The sequence below is a fragment of the Paramormyrops kingsleyae genome, chromosome 17 (assembly GCF_048594095.1).
Source record: "Paramormyrops kingsleyae isolate MSU_618 chromosome 17, PKINGS_0.4, whole genome shotgun sequence".
NCBI classification, from domain to species: domain Eukaryota; kingdom Metazoa; phylum Chordata; class Actinopteri; order Osteoglossiformes; family Mormyridae; genus Paramormyrops; species Paramormyrops kingsleyae.
The window spans coordinates 21,815,940-21,831,362 of NC_132813.1; the positions used below are offsets into that span (position 1 = coordinate 21,815,940).

At 41.8% G+C, this 15,423-nt stretch overlaps 1 protein-coding gene across 2 annotated transcripts in view; it reads right to left on the reverse strand.

Moving 5' to 3' along the window:
• Positions 1-511: 511 nt before the first annotated feature.
• Positions 512-15,423, reverse strand: part of rxfp2b (relaxin family peptide receptor 2b) — a 38,732-nt gene continuing 23,820 nt past the window's right edge. The window contains exons 10-18 of one of the 2 annotated variants that reach the window (XM_072701512.1): positions 9,788-9,859; positions 8,595-8,666; positions 8,228-8,299; positions 7,982-8,053; positions 7,411-7,482; positions 6,871-7,100; positions 3,554-3,964; positions 1,988-2,206; positions 512-1,226 (exon numbers count right to left, since the gene is read on the reverse strand). In XM_072701512.1, the coding sequence (XP_072557613.1) occupies positions 964-1,226; positions 1,988-2,206; positions 3,554-3,964; positions 6,871-7,100; positions 7,411-7,482; positions 7,982-8,053; positions 8,228-8,299; positions 8,595-8,666; positions 9,788-9,859 (1,483 nt within the window). In that variant the 3' untranslated portion in view covers positions 512-963. The remainder of the gene's footprint in view (positions 1,227-1,987; positions 2,207-3,553; positions 3,965-6,870; positions 7,101-7,410; positions 7,483-7,981; positions 8,054-8,227; positions 8,300-8,594; positions 8,667-9,787; positions 9,860-15,423) is intronic. The other variant, XM_023826020.2, reaches the window with a different exon arrangement.

Genomic DNA, 15,423 nt, shown 5'->3' on the forward strand with positions numbered 1-15,423 from the left:
GGCAAAGAATGTAACTTACTCACTCAGCAAGCCACCCAGGCAATATCGCCATAATAATAATAATTGATCCTGTGTGATCCCCATGGGGAAACTATTTTTTTTACACCTCCCTCAACTTGCTTTTTGTAGAGCAAGCTGCCCACAAAGGACAGTCACCTGTTGGGGTGTCCAGGGAGCTGGGGGTTAAGGGCCTTGCTGAAGGACCCACAGACATGCTGAGGCTGGGGTTGAACTGGTGACCTTGCAATTACAGGCACAGCCAACTGAGCCACACACTCATCCATCCAACCATCCATCCACCCATCTTCATCATCCACCTTTCCAGTTCAGGGTTGTGCGTAAGCTCAGGCTGAGGTAAGCTCAGCATGGGACGCCAGTAGCCACACAATAGAACCTTCTTTAGGTAATGCAATTTAAAATGAAAGGTTGCCACCTGCTGGTGAATAACCTGTAAATGATTTACTTGACTTTCAACCATTCAGCAGGACAGCCAAAAAAGTCACACTTAAAAAACGTTTTTCTGTTTTATTTGAATCAGTTATTCACATTCAAATATGACCACGTAACAAAAGGAGAATGTCATAAAATTCTTGGTCCAAGAAGCTCTCTTGTGTTCGGATGTTATTGAGGCTACAGCGAGGTCCCAGACTTGATGATCAGAAAACAGGCCGCAGAGTTAGCCTTCATTTGCAGTTCTAAGACGTAAATCCTTCACAGGTGACAGTAGTCTCAGATAAAACAATATGGATACGTACTTCTCTGCCAGAAAGCCTCCCCGAATTCATCAGAAGTATATGGCATCCTGCTGTAGCCCCAAGCAAAGCTGCTGTTTGTGTGAATTCCAGAGCACCGCAGGCAGATGACCAAGCCCTTTGCTCTCCCTGTCGGCCCCAGGCAGACCCTGCAGGCTTCGTGTCTCCATTGCGGGCCTGGAGAATTTTCAGCATCCTTCACCCGCTCACTTCACCCGTATTTTGTGTCTATACCCACAATAGATATTGGGGGTAAGCAGTGCTGCTGGCAGGAGGCCTTATGTGAAGCCTCCATGTAAATGACACAGCTGGACAGGCTCTTACGCTCCTTTTTCATGCCTGACTGTCTATGCCACTGGCACAGAAGCAGTTTCACTTGCTCTCGGAAGAAGCTGGTGGTCAGGGTGTAGAGGATGGGGTTCAAGGCGCTGTTGATGGGCAAAACGAAGATCACCAGCCAGGAAGTGATGGTACCTAAGCAGGGAAAGGGAGAGACAAAGGGGTTTTAAAAAGCTTTAAACTTTACAAAGATTCAAACTTTATTGAGTGACACACTGTCTCCTAGCAACAGTGCTACACTACCATAGGTAGAACGCATCGCCAAACCAGGAAGTATTAAATCATGTCATGGAAACAGGAAATAATAAATCATGTCAATTTCTTTTTTTTTTGGTGAAGGGAAGAGTGACTTTCTGTTCACACTGAAAGTGTCTGTTTCATCCAAAGTAAGTCTCTGTAAGATATTCAATTACATAAATAAATGAAGATTGAACCATGATTACAATATTTATTATTTAAGTACTGTTGAGGACTGAATAAATCACTCTGTATTTTGAAGGTGTAGTTGTTAGTACTGTACTGGAGAAGTTGATGGATATTTAGTACTGAAGAAATAATTCATGTAAATTCACATATTTCATTACAAATATGGCTTTACTTCATTTTCAGTTCATTTTAAAATAAGTTAGTGAGTCAGGACAAGAATTATCTCAGACATGCATAAATAGTAGTTATTTTTTCTAAATTTAAAGGTATTTTTTTTTCTTGAAAAGTTTTTGGATAATTATAGATAACTCAAGTGGCAAAAGAAAATCCTATTTTTTTATGATGACACCTGATGAAATGTTTCGAAAATCTGTTTAAACTGGATGAAGGAAGGCTTTTGTGTATAACTGATCAGCAGCTTGGAATCGGGTTTTAGGGAAAATAATGTTCTGACCCGCAGCAAAGCCTACCTGGGATTTCAACCTCCAGCAGCGACAGGATCTTAATGAGGAAGATTGGAATCCAGCAGAGGGCGTCAGAGAACACGATAAAGAAGAAGCGGTTCGCTACCGCCACGTCTCTGTGCAGTCGGCTACGGAGCACGGTGGCGTTGATGCCGGTCCGGTATATAGAATAAAACATGCAGGAATAGCAGAAGACGATGATGAGGAAGGCCACCAGATTGAGCCCTGTGTATAGGTGAGAAGAGGAGAAAGGATGACTGTCCTCAACCGGATTTAGCAAAAGGGTTTTGATCTATAATTAAAAATAGGCACAAATCCTGATTCTTTTTCTGCCCTTACAGATCGCCTAATATACATTAAATACGACTTTTACAGCGTTTAAACTTTTTAGTCAGCCAAACTACTGCAAGATCTCCGTTTGGCTACAGAATCCATTATATAGATATTTTGACATAATCATTCTTTATAGTGCAGCAGATTCTTTCTGTTGGTTAAAACCTTAATGGGTTTGTGATGGACAATAACGTAACAAATTTAAGAGATTGGGTGAAATCGTATTCTTCATGCTATTATCTGAGTTCCATTGTAATTACAACAATGAATAAACCTATTCGGACAATCACGAATAACAAACCAATTAAATCTTTTCCTTTTTTTTTTTTTTACCCCTGACCTTCGTTCTCTTTCGTCACGCACCTCCTGTTCTGCTTCCCAAGAGCAGCAAAAGGTTCTTCAGCTGTTGCATTATTCACAAAGCAGCCAGGCAGAGGTTGTGATTATAATGACGCAGCCAAATGAGTCGGCATGCATGTTGTGTTTTGGCAGCGGCTGATTAGACTTCCCCGTCTCTGGGGAAAGGGTGCGGAAACCTATCAACTCCAAAACCACGGCAGCTTGCTATGGAAGTCCTGTTTTTTCATACCCATACATCTAATACAAACTAAGCTCTTGATCAGCATGTTACATGACCGCATTGAAATTATTTTCTAGGCCTTTAGAAAATTAATCTAACCTACGAATATAAAAAGTTTCATTGCATAATGATAATAATTTCAGCTGTGATTATCATATTATAAAAATGTCTTAAGAGTGGAACATACTTGAAAGACTTTGACTTAAAAAGTATTTTTTCTACTTCTGCCTGTGAACTTCAAATTTGCAGCAAATGATATGTAACTGAGGCTCACTCCTCCAGGGTTGTGGGTTCGATTCCTACCCCTTCGCTTTACACCCTTCCACATTCCCCCTGGTGTGTACTGTACTTCTGTTTTCCTCCATAGTCCAGACACATGCAGGAAGGTGAGCGTTTGCCTTTGCCTTTCCATTGCCCACAGTGTGTGACTGTGTTGTCTGCATTGCCCCTTAGCTCGTGCTCTCTGCTTTCTGGCCGCAGCCTCACCCTGACCCTGTACTCCATAAACATTATGAAAAATTTATGAATGGATGGATGATGAAACAGAATTCAAGTTTGCTGAGGTCTTCCATTGAAATGAAGGCTGTAGGTCAATCAATTGCTCTTCTTTGGGATAGTTTGCTCCTAGAGGTCTAGTTAGTGAAAAGTAGGGCGCTCACCCAGAAATATTCCTGTGGAGTAGCCCTTGGCGGTGGGTCTTTCCAGGAGGTCGGAGTGCAGGGGGAAGCAGACGCCGTTACGGCCGTAGTAATTTCCGAAGAGGTCTTCATCGAGCAGCGGCACGGCGGCAATGAGCACACCCAGCAGCCAGATGGCAACCAGCACGGCGACAGCCTGGCAGTGGCCTGGACGCAAGTCGCTGAAGGGGAAGACGATGGCCAGGAACTTCTCCAGGGTCAGGTAGGTGAGGAGCATGACGGAGACCTCGGACGAGAGCGTGGCCAGGAAACCCATGGTGTGGCAGGTGGGGCTCTCCATCCACAGCTGGGCGTTGCGGTTGTACTCCCCCCGAAACTTGAGGTCAAACACCCCCAAGAAGAACAGGTACACCCCCATGAGGCAGTCAGCACCTGCCCATAAGTACATGTCAGAACATGAGGAGCTCCAGAGATACTGATACACATCTGCCAGATCTGTGGAGAAGCTGTGGAGGAAATGATTAAAAGCATAAGGCTTCTTTACAGCAAGCTGCAAAGTTTACTGTAACATTATACACACAATGTACACAACTAAAACATTTTAAAGTTTTGTTTTCCATTATCTGGATGTCTTAATCTCCGATTCATAAATGACTTTAATATTTGGATTTTTGGTAGCCATTTTTTCCCTTTCTTGCTGATGAATAAAGTATATATTTAAATGAATATTTATTAATTATTATGTCATATACTTTCATAGCTTTGAGAGAAAATCATTTTCCTTTTTATACTACTGAAGTCCTAAAAGCCTTAAAGGTTGACAGTCTTTTTTCAGAGTAAAAATCCATTAAAAATTGACAAGCCTTCTGGATGTACTTAGAAAGTATAGCGCTTTCAGTTCTGAACATTTTAAGCCATGTACAATATTAAATTTGTCTATCAGTCAGCCAGCAGTAAATGGTATCACCAAAGCATTTACATATGAATTACTGTAATTTACATCTTGTATGAAAACCAGGGGGTTTGCATATGCATCATGAAAATTTACATATGCGTGAAAATAAGAGCCAGGAAATCATTTATTTGATAGATATAATTTGCAAATAACGTGTTTGTTCTTGCAGATCGATACAGCACAGGGTGCTTCAGTGGCACCAGTTGCCACTGTCAGCCGGGGTATAAGATCATTGATTGCAATGTGATCTTAACCTTGATGACTGCAAAGTCCAGTCTGATTGATGGAAAGCTGGTTGCAGCTTTTTCTGATGATATCCCAGGTTTCTCAGAATGTAGGGACCTGCCTTCCTGAGGCCACGGCTGATGGCACCGCTCACCAGCGTCGGTAAATCGTTGTGTCAACAGCAAACCCTGCATCTCTGACTGGAGGCAACGGAGTGCCATGAAGATTAATCACCTGCGGGCTGAGAGGCAAATCAATAGGCTCTTGTGATTTGGCGTGGAGATTAATAAACCGTGAAAAGTTGTTCCAAAGGCATCGGAAATCACAGTAGATTTCAGAGGCAGTGATTGTTTTTGTTTTTATTTCTTTTAGTCTTTTTTAATATGACCTGTACTCACTGGGGGAAGACACAGGCACGTCGTTTTCTATGTATCTTAATTCTGCTGCCATTTCTCTATAGGTTTAAACTAACAAGACAGCTTGTCTGCTTGTGGAAGCTTCCAGGTTTGCTTCATATGCGCGAACCACAGGAGACTGTCCAGTATCTACCCGTTAGTGTGCTGGTTATCACAGAGTAAAAGAAGGCTCATCCTGTACGCTTTTTCAGGACTTTCAAAGATCCATTCCAGAGCTTATTTCCTGTTTTGTTATCTTCTCTGCTTTACTTGATAATGCTTCTGGTTGACAGTTTCCCCATAATACACTTTTTTTCCACTGAATTTAATTTGAAGTCGTTATCAGGCTTTTTACATACAGATGCCTTGGGTGTCTTAAAAGGCTGTTTTTAAAAAAAAAAAATTGATATTACTAACAGAAATGCATTTAGCATGGTAAAGTTAAAAGAGTCGGGTATACACAACAATTACAGGCGAAACGAAGCTGGGAAAACTGGGACAGCTGTTGTGTTGCAGTGTCCGGACGGCAAAGCAGCGTTGAATGCTGAAATAACATTCACCTCTGCTCCATTGGCTATTTCTACACTGCTCCTGCAGATATCCGGCTGTATAAAAGAATACATTTGCAAAATCATTTGAGAATCAGCAGAAACGTGTATTTTATATGTAATCATTGTGTTAGAAAAAGCTGGGTAATTGCTCCACACCCAAAAATGAACTGCCTGATGCTAATGCCTTTAGCATACAAAATAGACAGTGCTATCACCTCCATGCCTCAAAGCATGAACTTAGTGCATGTATGAATTTTGATTAACTTTCTAGTGTCCCCAAATTGTGGGCCTCTGTGCTTGTGTGGTTTCTATATACAACCTATCTACACTCTGGCACGACTCTATGGCCTATTATGATAGTACCGTTGGTCCTTGACAGAGGTCAGTCCCTCTCTCCATGGAGAGAGGAGGTCTGCGCAGGGCAGGGACAGTGACACTCACAGCACATGGAGAGAGGAGGTCTGCGCAGGGCAGGGACAGTGACACTCACAGCACATGGAGAGAGGAGGTCTGCGCAGGGCAGGGACAGTGACACTCACAGCACATGGAGAGAGAAGGTCTGCGCAGGGCAGGGTCAGTGACACTCACAGCACATGGAGAGAGAAGGTCTGCGCAGGGCAGGGACAGTGACAGTGACACTCACAGCACATGGAGAGAGAAGGTCTGCGCAGGGCAGGGACAGTGACAGTGACACTCACAGCACATGGAGAGAGAAGGTCTGCGCAGGGCAGGGTCAGTGACACTCACAGCACATGGAGAGAGAAGGTCTGCGCAGGGCAGGGTCAGTGACACTCACAGCACATGGAGAGAGAAGGTCTGCGCAGGGCAGGGACAGTGACAGTGACACTCACAGCACATGGAGAGAGAAGGTCTGCGCAGGGCAGGGACAGTGACAGTGACACTCACAGCACATGGAGAGAGAAGGTCTGCGCAGGGCAGGGTCAGTGACACTCACAGCACATGGAGAGAGAAGGTCTGCGCAGGGCAGGGACAGTGACACTCACAGCACATGGAGAGAGAAGGTCTGCGCAGGGCAGGGACAGTGACAGTGACACTCACAGCACATGGAGAGAGAAGGTCTGCGCAGGGCAGGGACAGTGACAGTGACACTCACAGCACATGGAGAGAGAAGGTCTGCGCAGGGCAGGGTCAGTGACACTCACAGCACATGGAGAGAGAAGGTCTGCGCAGGGCAGGGTCAGTGACACTCACAGCATAGGACCTTGATGCTCAGAGCATGCAGGTGGTTCTCAGCCCGGATGACGGTGCGCATGCCGATGACGAAGAGGTTCCCGAAGCATGTGATGCAGGCCATGACCCACACCGACACGCGCAGGACCGTGTTGGCCAGAAGGTTCTCGAAGGAGGAGATCCCATCCGAGTTGGGTTTGCATCTCCGCACATGTGGCGCATAAGAGCAGTACTGAAACATCTTAAAATAGCTGAAGATAGCAGGCAGAATCATGTTACAGAACCGTATACATCTATTCACAGTCTTCATATGAATATTACACTATTTTATACACAGTTATATTTAATGGTTATCTTCCACAATAGTAGGTGCTTTTAAAATACTATACGATTAGTATAAAAATATTAACTGAGTGCAATTTTATTTTAAATTAAAAACTACTTAAAATACAGCCCAAAGTCATGACCATCACATGGCTCTTGCACAACCAAATTGTACAGCTGTACTAAACTGTCCACAGGGATCCAAGTCAGGAGGTTTTTTGTTTTTCAGATACTAACATGTGTGACAGGTTTTTCATTGGCTCCAACATCCGCTTTTGAATGTTTGGGATCTCGATTCCCTCCAGGCTCCTGGGAGCGAAAGATTAAAAAAAAGACCAAAATGGACTCATTCATCCATCAGTGTCATCGCACAGTGTGCCTCTGATTTCAGCTCATCTGCTGTATAGCTTAATTATTTGCAGTGATCATCACCCAAAGTACTTTCAGCCAGTCATAGAAATTAAATTTTAACATAACTGAATGTTTAAGGTACAACACACTGAATCCATATTAGCTGAGTTACTGGCTCAGTTTTTTAGCCGCCCATCAGAATGCTGAAAGGGGTGATTCCATATAGGTCAACAACTGTGTACTTCCCTACCTCGTATTGCTAAATGTTAATTAAATGCTGTATTAATTACATAGCACTTTAATTAAACACATCTGGAGACAATAGATTACACATAACAAATGAGAATAATATTTTTATAAAGGCAATGATAAAGAGCAGGTTTGGAATCTATATGGGTGACGTGTCTTCAGTGTCATTTCCCTGGCAGCAGGATATGGATGTACCATTTTTACTCACAAAGACTGAAGACTGATAAGGGGATCAAACAGGCCAAGATGAATGTGCCTCAAAGGATTATGGGATATATTTCTGGAATATGTAAAAATACACAAAAACAATTATTCCAAGAAAACATAGAACACATAGCTCTGCAAAAGATTACTGCCGGATCAAAAACTTCACTGAGTTCAGGATTAAAATGAAAGTGATACTAAAATAAAATGTATAAGACAGACAAATGTCTTGCAGTGGTTTGGAACTTACAGCGTCAGCAGCGACTTTAATCCCCCGAAGATGTGCCACGGCAGCTCCATGACCCTGTTACTCGACAAGTCTCTGGAAATCGAATGGGAGGACCACAACGACAATGAGGGTACGGAAGCATCAGTCAGCGTTGCTCCTAGGGATATTGACTTCACTTTTAATTTGTAAGATAAGGAGATGTGAAAAACCACACAGAATAAAACAGATAATAAAAGGAGGGAAAAAATATATGCTTTATATGTCTTTTCCTCCTAGTGGGCATGAATAAGTAATCAGCCATAAATCTGTTATTGCTGACAGTAGAAATGACTTATTGCAAAAGTACGACAGAGTTTAGGGCAGTAAACATGCTTTATTGAACACTTACAGTTCTCCCAGTAATAAAAGGGGCTGGAAGACATTTTCAGGGAGGAATCTAATTTTATTGCTACGCAGTGATCTGAAAGAGAATTAGATAGTTAACAGCATGGATCTATCAAGGCTGAGTATTGATTCTGTCAACACTGATCAGTGGTTTTGCCCGCTTTTTTCAACACTGTTAAGTACCAGATGACAGCGGCATTGGATTGTACTGATTGCAGATATCCTGAAACACAGCCCACATGGAACCTCCAGCACTAAGGCCACAGAATGGGCATCGATACATACAGTATCTGGCAGTGTGTCTCCTGCTGTCCTTCAAGTGCCAGCAGCTGGAGGAGAATGACTTTGATTCTGCTTTTACTCCACAAACCCTTCTATCCTCTCTCAGTGAGTTTTATGGAAATGTCTGCATTCTAGCACCAACTGAGCAGGACACATCCTGATTATCAAGGTCTTACATTTTACTGTCAGGTTCCTACACTGACAAGCAGAAATGTCACCAAAAATGAATACTTTAGAGCTGTTTTTTTCTGGAGGGAAGATAATATGTGCTATTTAAAACCAGCACATACATAGAGGTGGGTGGACCAATGATTCCATGTATAGCATGATCACCTCTCACTCCCAGGGTGGTGGGTTCAGAATCCGCTGTCGTGCTCTACATGGCTGGAGTTTCTATGTCGTACTCATGTTTTTTCCTCTCACAGCTCAAAAACCCCCATTAAGGTGAAGCAGTGCTGCTACAGTAAATTGCTAAACCCTGTACTGGATAAGTACTCATGGAACATAAATTGATATACAAGAGAGCAGATGGACTGTGCATATAGAAGATGGCATATACATTAGGTGGAAAAGAAAAAAATCACCAACTGACATTTTTTCCTTTTTAAAAGAAAAGATGGATGATGGGTGGATGAGTGAGTGAGTGTGTGAGTGAGGGAGTGAGAAAATCAGTTTAGTGAGTGAGTGAGTGGTGATAGAGTGACTGAGTTCAGTGAGTATGTGAGTGAGTGACTGAGTGAGTGACTGAGTTTAGTGAGTATGTGAGTGAGGGAGTGAGAAAATGAGTTTAGTGAGTGAGTGAGTGGTGAGAGAATGACTGAGTTTAGTGAGTATGTGAGTGAGTGAGTTTAGGGAGTGTGTGAGTGAGACAGCGAGTGAGTCTCCTCATCATCAGGGATTCAGAGATATACTCACAATACTGTGAGCTCGTTGCATGTCATCAGCGTAGAAAAATCGAGAACCTGGATCTTGTTCCCTTCAAAGTCCCTGCAAGAAAAAGTGAGCAGTGAGACATGCAGTCAGAGGAAGAACTGGAGGGAGTATTTAACGGCAATTTAATTTTCTGCTGTAATCTTTGGCCCATTATTGCTGTTACTCTCCCTTTAACTGACCTTTGTGTGCCTTTCCGATTCAAAGCAGGAGAGCACTGTTCTGTCCCAATGAGGGACAGCTGGTGCCACATCTTATCTCATCTTGCCAGTAGCAGTGAGCATCCACAATGGAGGTACATGGCTTATTACACTATGCCCTGATACAAACCTGATGTATACAAACCTAAGGAAAATTGCAAACAACAGAGATCCATCTCTATCTCAACACTGGCTGCAGATTTTGCCCTACAACAACCATTACCCTAAACCAAACTGGGACTGATTCCTAAATATGCAATAATAAATACAGTATATTGATAGGCAAGTCGACATACATTTAAATAAAACCTAAGATATGTACATGTATAACTATACCAATTTAGTAATTTAGTATCAGAAATTATCTGTATTTCTGGATCTGTGGATTGGCAAGAAGTCTAAGGATGCCTGTTATTATGGCTTTTCAACGCATCTGCTCATTTATAGACAGCAAAACAAATAACTATTAGGGATTCTTTGGCATTTTCTGTGACAACAGCTTAGAAAAGCTGACTACCTAACTATAAATTGAGGAATTCAGGAAGACAGCCCAGAGAAATTATAATTGTTTCTGTACAAAACAGAAACATTCTCCAGGATGGATACCTGGGAACGAGGGTCAGATTTTGCCTGAATACAAAATAAAAATGATGAAATTAACTCACTGATGATGGTGATGATTAGGTAGATTGGCAGGTTTCTCGAGGATCTTGCTTTTGATATTCACAGCTACACAACATTACCGGAAACTCCCACATATCAAAAGAGCTAATTATATAAATGATTAGACAATGCAGTTTTAGGGATGCTGGCTTTATATTCTGACAGCAATCTCAAAATAATTTGTACACTGATTGAGAAGGCTTATATTTCATATTACTATTCATGTATTAAAGGCCAATAAACCTTCCTGTCTGTGTCCTGTGCATTCACATTCAGGCTATAAACAGACTGAGAAACAGGAGTCCCAGACCTGTACGAGCATTAACATAAACCCAAAACAAAGACAGAGGTTACCACAGTGGATACAGGAGCTAATGAGAAAGATAGAAATAGTGGAACAAGCTCTTTTGTTTTCTGGTGTGAGTTTTGTTTGGGGAAAAAATGGGGATATTATTGGATTTTCAGGATTTGGATGAAGACACATTACTGTGTGGTATTTAAAAGCTAACCTGAAACAAACATCTGGTTACTTCACTGAATTATCCATCAAAACCAAAACTAATAATGTAATTCAATGTTTCCCAACCCGGCCCTCGGGGACCTGCAGACGGCCCATGTTCCCTCCCAGCCCCCAAACAGACAGTCCATGGTTTTGCTTCTACATGGCTTGGGAAACACTGATGTAATTACGCAGCAACCTGGCGTAGAAGAAACATGTGAAAATTTTTTTTAAAAATGTTGCTATGAACAAGTTTATATAGTGGATTAATATATACATATATACACACACACACACACATATATATATGTGAATGAGAGGGCTGTCTCCCTGCGCCTTCGGGTCGGGATAGGTCATCATCTGTGCTTATGCCCGGTAGGTGTGTTCCAACTATAGGGGGATCACACTTCTCAATCTTCCTGGGAAAGTCTATTCCGGGGTACTGGAGAGGAGGGTGAGATCGATAGTCGAATCTCGGATTCAGGAGGAACAATGGAGAGGTTTTCCGTGCATGTCCTACAGGGAGGAGGCCCTGGGGCAGACCCAGGACACGCTGGAGGGATTATATCTCTCAGTTAGCCTGGAAATACCTCGGCATCCCCCCCGAAGAGCTGGTAGAGGTACTGGGGAGAGGGAGGTCTGGGTATCTCTCCTGGAGCTGCTACCCCCATGACCCCGAACCCCAGACAAGCGGAAGCTAATGGATGGATGGATATATATACATATACTACGTATATACACTGCCCGGCCAAAAAAAAACCCGTTGCCATTTGAATTTACATCAGCATATACTTAAGAACCAATGACTGGATGATTATTACAGCTCAGCAACATGATGCAGCAATAAAGTAAAGTCAGCTGAGTATCTGAATCTACTGAATGGCCAGGTTACACCTCCATCCATCATAAATTGATTTTTTCTTCCCTGTTGGCATGGGCATATTCCAGGACAAGAATGCCAAGATTCATTGGGTTTGAATTGTCCAAGAGTGGTTCAGGGAGCATGAGGAATCATTTTCAAGCATGACTTGGTCACCACAGAGTTGTGACCTTAACCTCATTGAAGGTCTCTGGGATGTGCTGATGGAGGCTTTATGGAGGGGTTAACTCACTTGTCAATACAAGATATCTGGGAGAAATTAATGCAAATCTGGATGAAAATAAAGGATGAGATGTTGAATAAGCCTGTGGAAACAATGCCATGACAAATGTGCGCCATAATCAAAGCTAAAGGCGGTTCAAAGAAAAATTCAAATGGCAACTTTTTTTTTTTGGCCAGGCAGAGTATTTTACCTCAAATGATTTCACTGCAGCAGTATTCTCAGTTAATCATTTAGTTACTAACAACACCTTAAACAGGCACAGGCCTGATGAAATGCTGACAGCAATATTTATATCCATTAACATTTATAACATGATAGACAGTAATGTGATCAACTCAAAAGAATTGCTCAGATAAACAGTCATTTCTAGTTGCTGGAAAAATCCAGCATGATGAATCATCAGTGGTGTAGCCTACAAAATATGTTTTAATCTTGACTCTTTATACAGCTGAATTCATTGCTATATCTAATATTTGCAAAAAAAAAATCTAAAATACCTCAGCCTATATATAGACCAGTCCATCGCTTGTCTTTCAGCAACAGGAAATGGCCTTTTGAGACAAACCACTATCAATGTCATTTACTGCATATTTAATGCATATTTGATGCTGGATCTGCATTTTTAGCCTGATGATTTATGGTAAATATAACATTCCCCTTATACTACTCAAATACCATTGGGGAGGAGCGGTTCCTAGCCAAGCAAAAGTTTCCATTCCCAGCAAAATAGGTTGGACTGAATGACTATTGACTTTGTCAAACTATAAATCTATTAATGCAACAGAGATCTCTTTTGAGCATTTCCAAAAATAAATGTTAATCTAGAGTAATCCAACAAATCAGGCCAAAAAATAAAATATACTAAATTAAGCATCAAGTTTAAGCAATTAAAAGGGGGAAATGGTTGCTAGCCTGTGAATTATATTGTGGATTATTACCCATTTATGTTTAATCCCGTTTAAAAATATTCTTTCTTTTCATCATTTAATCACAACTGCACCTGCAAACACTCTCTGACGAAGAATTCAATGCATATGGTCCAACCCAAAAATCTAGAATATAGAGATGTTATTCCCCTGGAAGTCACAGGGTAAGTCACAGGATTAACCTTTTATTTATACATTCATTTATTTTCTTTGGGGGGAGACTATTGTGTTGGATCCATCTTTGTAATGATTCCACTTGGGGAGCATTAGAGTGGTGAAGTAATAGAATATTCAACAAGTACAAGAGTTTACAAGGGCAAATGGGGATAAATTAAACAAATTAATTGCTGGCAGAACTTTAGAAACAACAGTATGCAGTGGGGAGACCAGTGATGTAACTGTGAAAGTCAGTCAGCGATCACACAGTGTATTCTGTAGAAACTGTCTGCCCCAACAAGCTTCAGGCGTTTGCCAACGTGATTTTGATGAGAAATGCAGTTCCAGACAAGATTTTCTTTTTGAATCTCTACCCTGTAGTGATCAGCTGCGAAAATTGCACTTAATTAATGGGAGCTACTGACACTTACACTGCAGACAGATAAAGTTTTGTTTACTTGAAGCATCACAATGTGCTACCAGATATTGTTAAAAAATATTTCAGACACCCCCCCCTTCCAACTTTGAGATGGATTTGACACTCGCGAGCTGTTCAGCTGAAATACCTTTGCTTTTCTCTGGCAATGAAGCAGGAAGAAGTGAGGAGAGAGGCCTCCCTCTGTAGCTTTCTGCGTGTCTGCTTGGTGCTCTTACATAGGAAACCCCATAATCACCCTCAGGTGAATACAAATCCAACAATCTACAACACAGCTGGATCTGGTAGATTTAACTTAAGATTACATTTGATCTGGCCAGAATCCTAGTAGGTTTGACTCCTATACCTCTTTGCAGGGCACTTCTACTGAGTTCTGCAGCACGACTAATTTTTCTTGTTTCTCTTGGATCCTCCAGTCTTTCCGTTGCATGAAAACAGCCTTCCGAGTAGTACTGTACCACTCTCAATTTTGTACATCTGTGATAAGCTCTGCTGGCTCCATGTAAGTCTCCTGTTAGGTAAATTAGTGTCTGACATGTTTTTCATGTCTGCTTGTGTGTGAGTGTGCATCTCACGATGGACAGTAATCACATCCTGGGTGTGCCCTGTGCTTCCTGGGGTGAGCTCCAGGCTCATTCCAATCTTGTAATGAATAATGGAAAATGAATAGATGGAAATTTGTGATAGAATATTAGGTACCGTGTTGCCATAGGTGCCCATAAACAACAACTAATGCTGAACTGTTTTCCATGTTTATTCTGTCCAATTGTATGCAATCTTACCATTACTCTCATTTAGCAGGACAGGAATTTAACCAAGGGCGTAACTTTGGCTGGAACATTGGGGGGGTCGAGGTCTCCACCCATTACAGGGGAAACATGATTATTGGGGGGGGGTTATATTGGCTGGATCTGATTTTTGGGGGGGTCATGACCCCCCTAACTCCCCTGGAAATTACGCCCATGAATTTAACTCCTTATCACCGTGTGACAGACTCAGACCGGCCATTGGGAGTAGCGGGAGATTTCCTGGTGACCGGCCATTCAGAGCCTTTAAATAATCAGACGGTGAAACAGACTACAGACTGTCCCCGACTTACAAGCTATGCGACTTCTCTCACATACAGCCAATGTAAAAAAAAAAAAAAAACAGGTAAATGTACGCAAAAATAAATTTCGGGTGACTGTATGCCCGGCAGCGCTACCCTACCTATGATAGTTTCTGTGGGAAAGTACAGTATATCCTCCTGAGACCCAAGGGAAAAAGAGTCCTTCAATTTTAGGTTATTTGTCTTTGGAGGAAATAAGACATCTTACAATTTATATTTTTTTCAAATTAATTTTTATTTTTAATTTCACAGCATGTCCTCTTTAGTGTACAAAAGGAATAAATAAGTTTCCTTACATCAGTGAAAAGATAGATGCAAAGGCAAAATGTCCACTACAATGGACATAAATGAATGGGTGGGGTCTCAGGAGGTTACAGTGTATTACCTTAATAGTTATACAGGGACATGTAACATTTCTGATCTCAAACTTATGATTGAGTCCATTAACTTTCTGGTTTCGTTTATCTGCTTTTACCTTCAACCTTTTCTGAGTATAATGGTCTTTCATAATACAGAAGATGTATTATGTA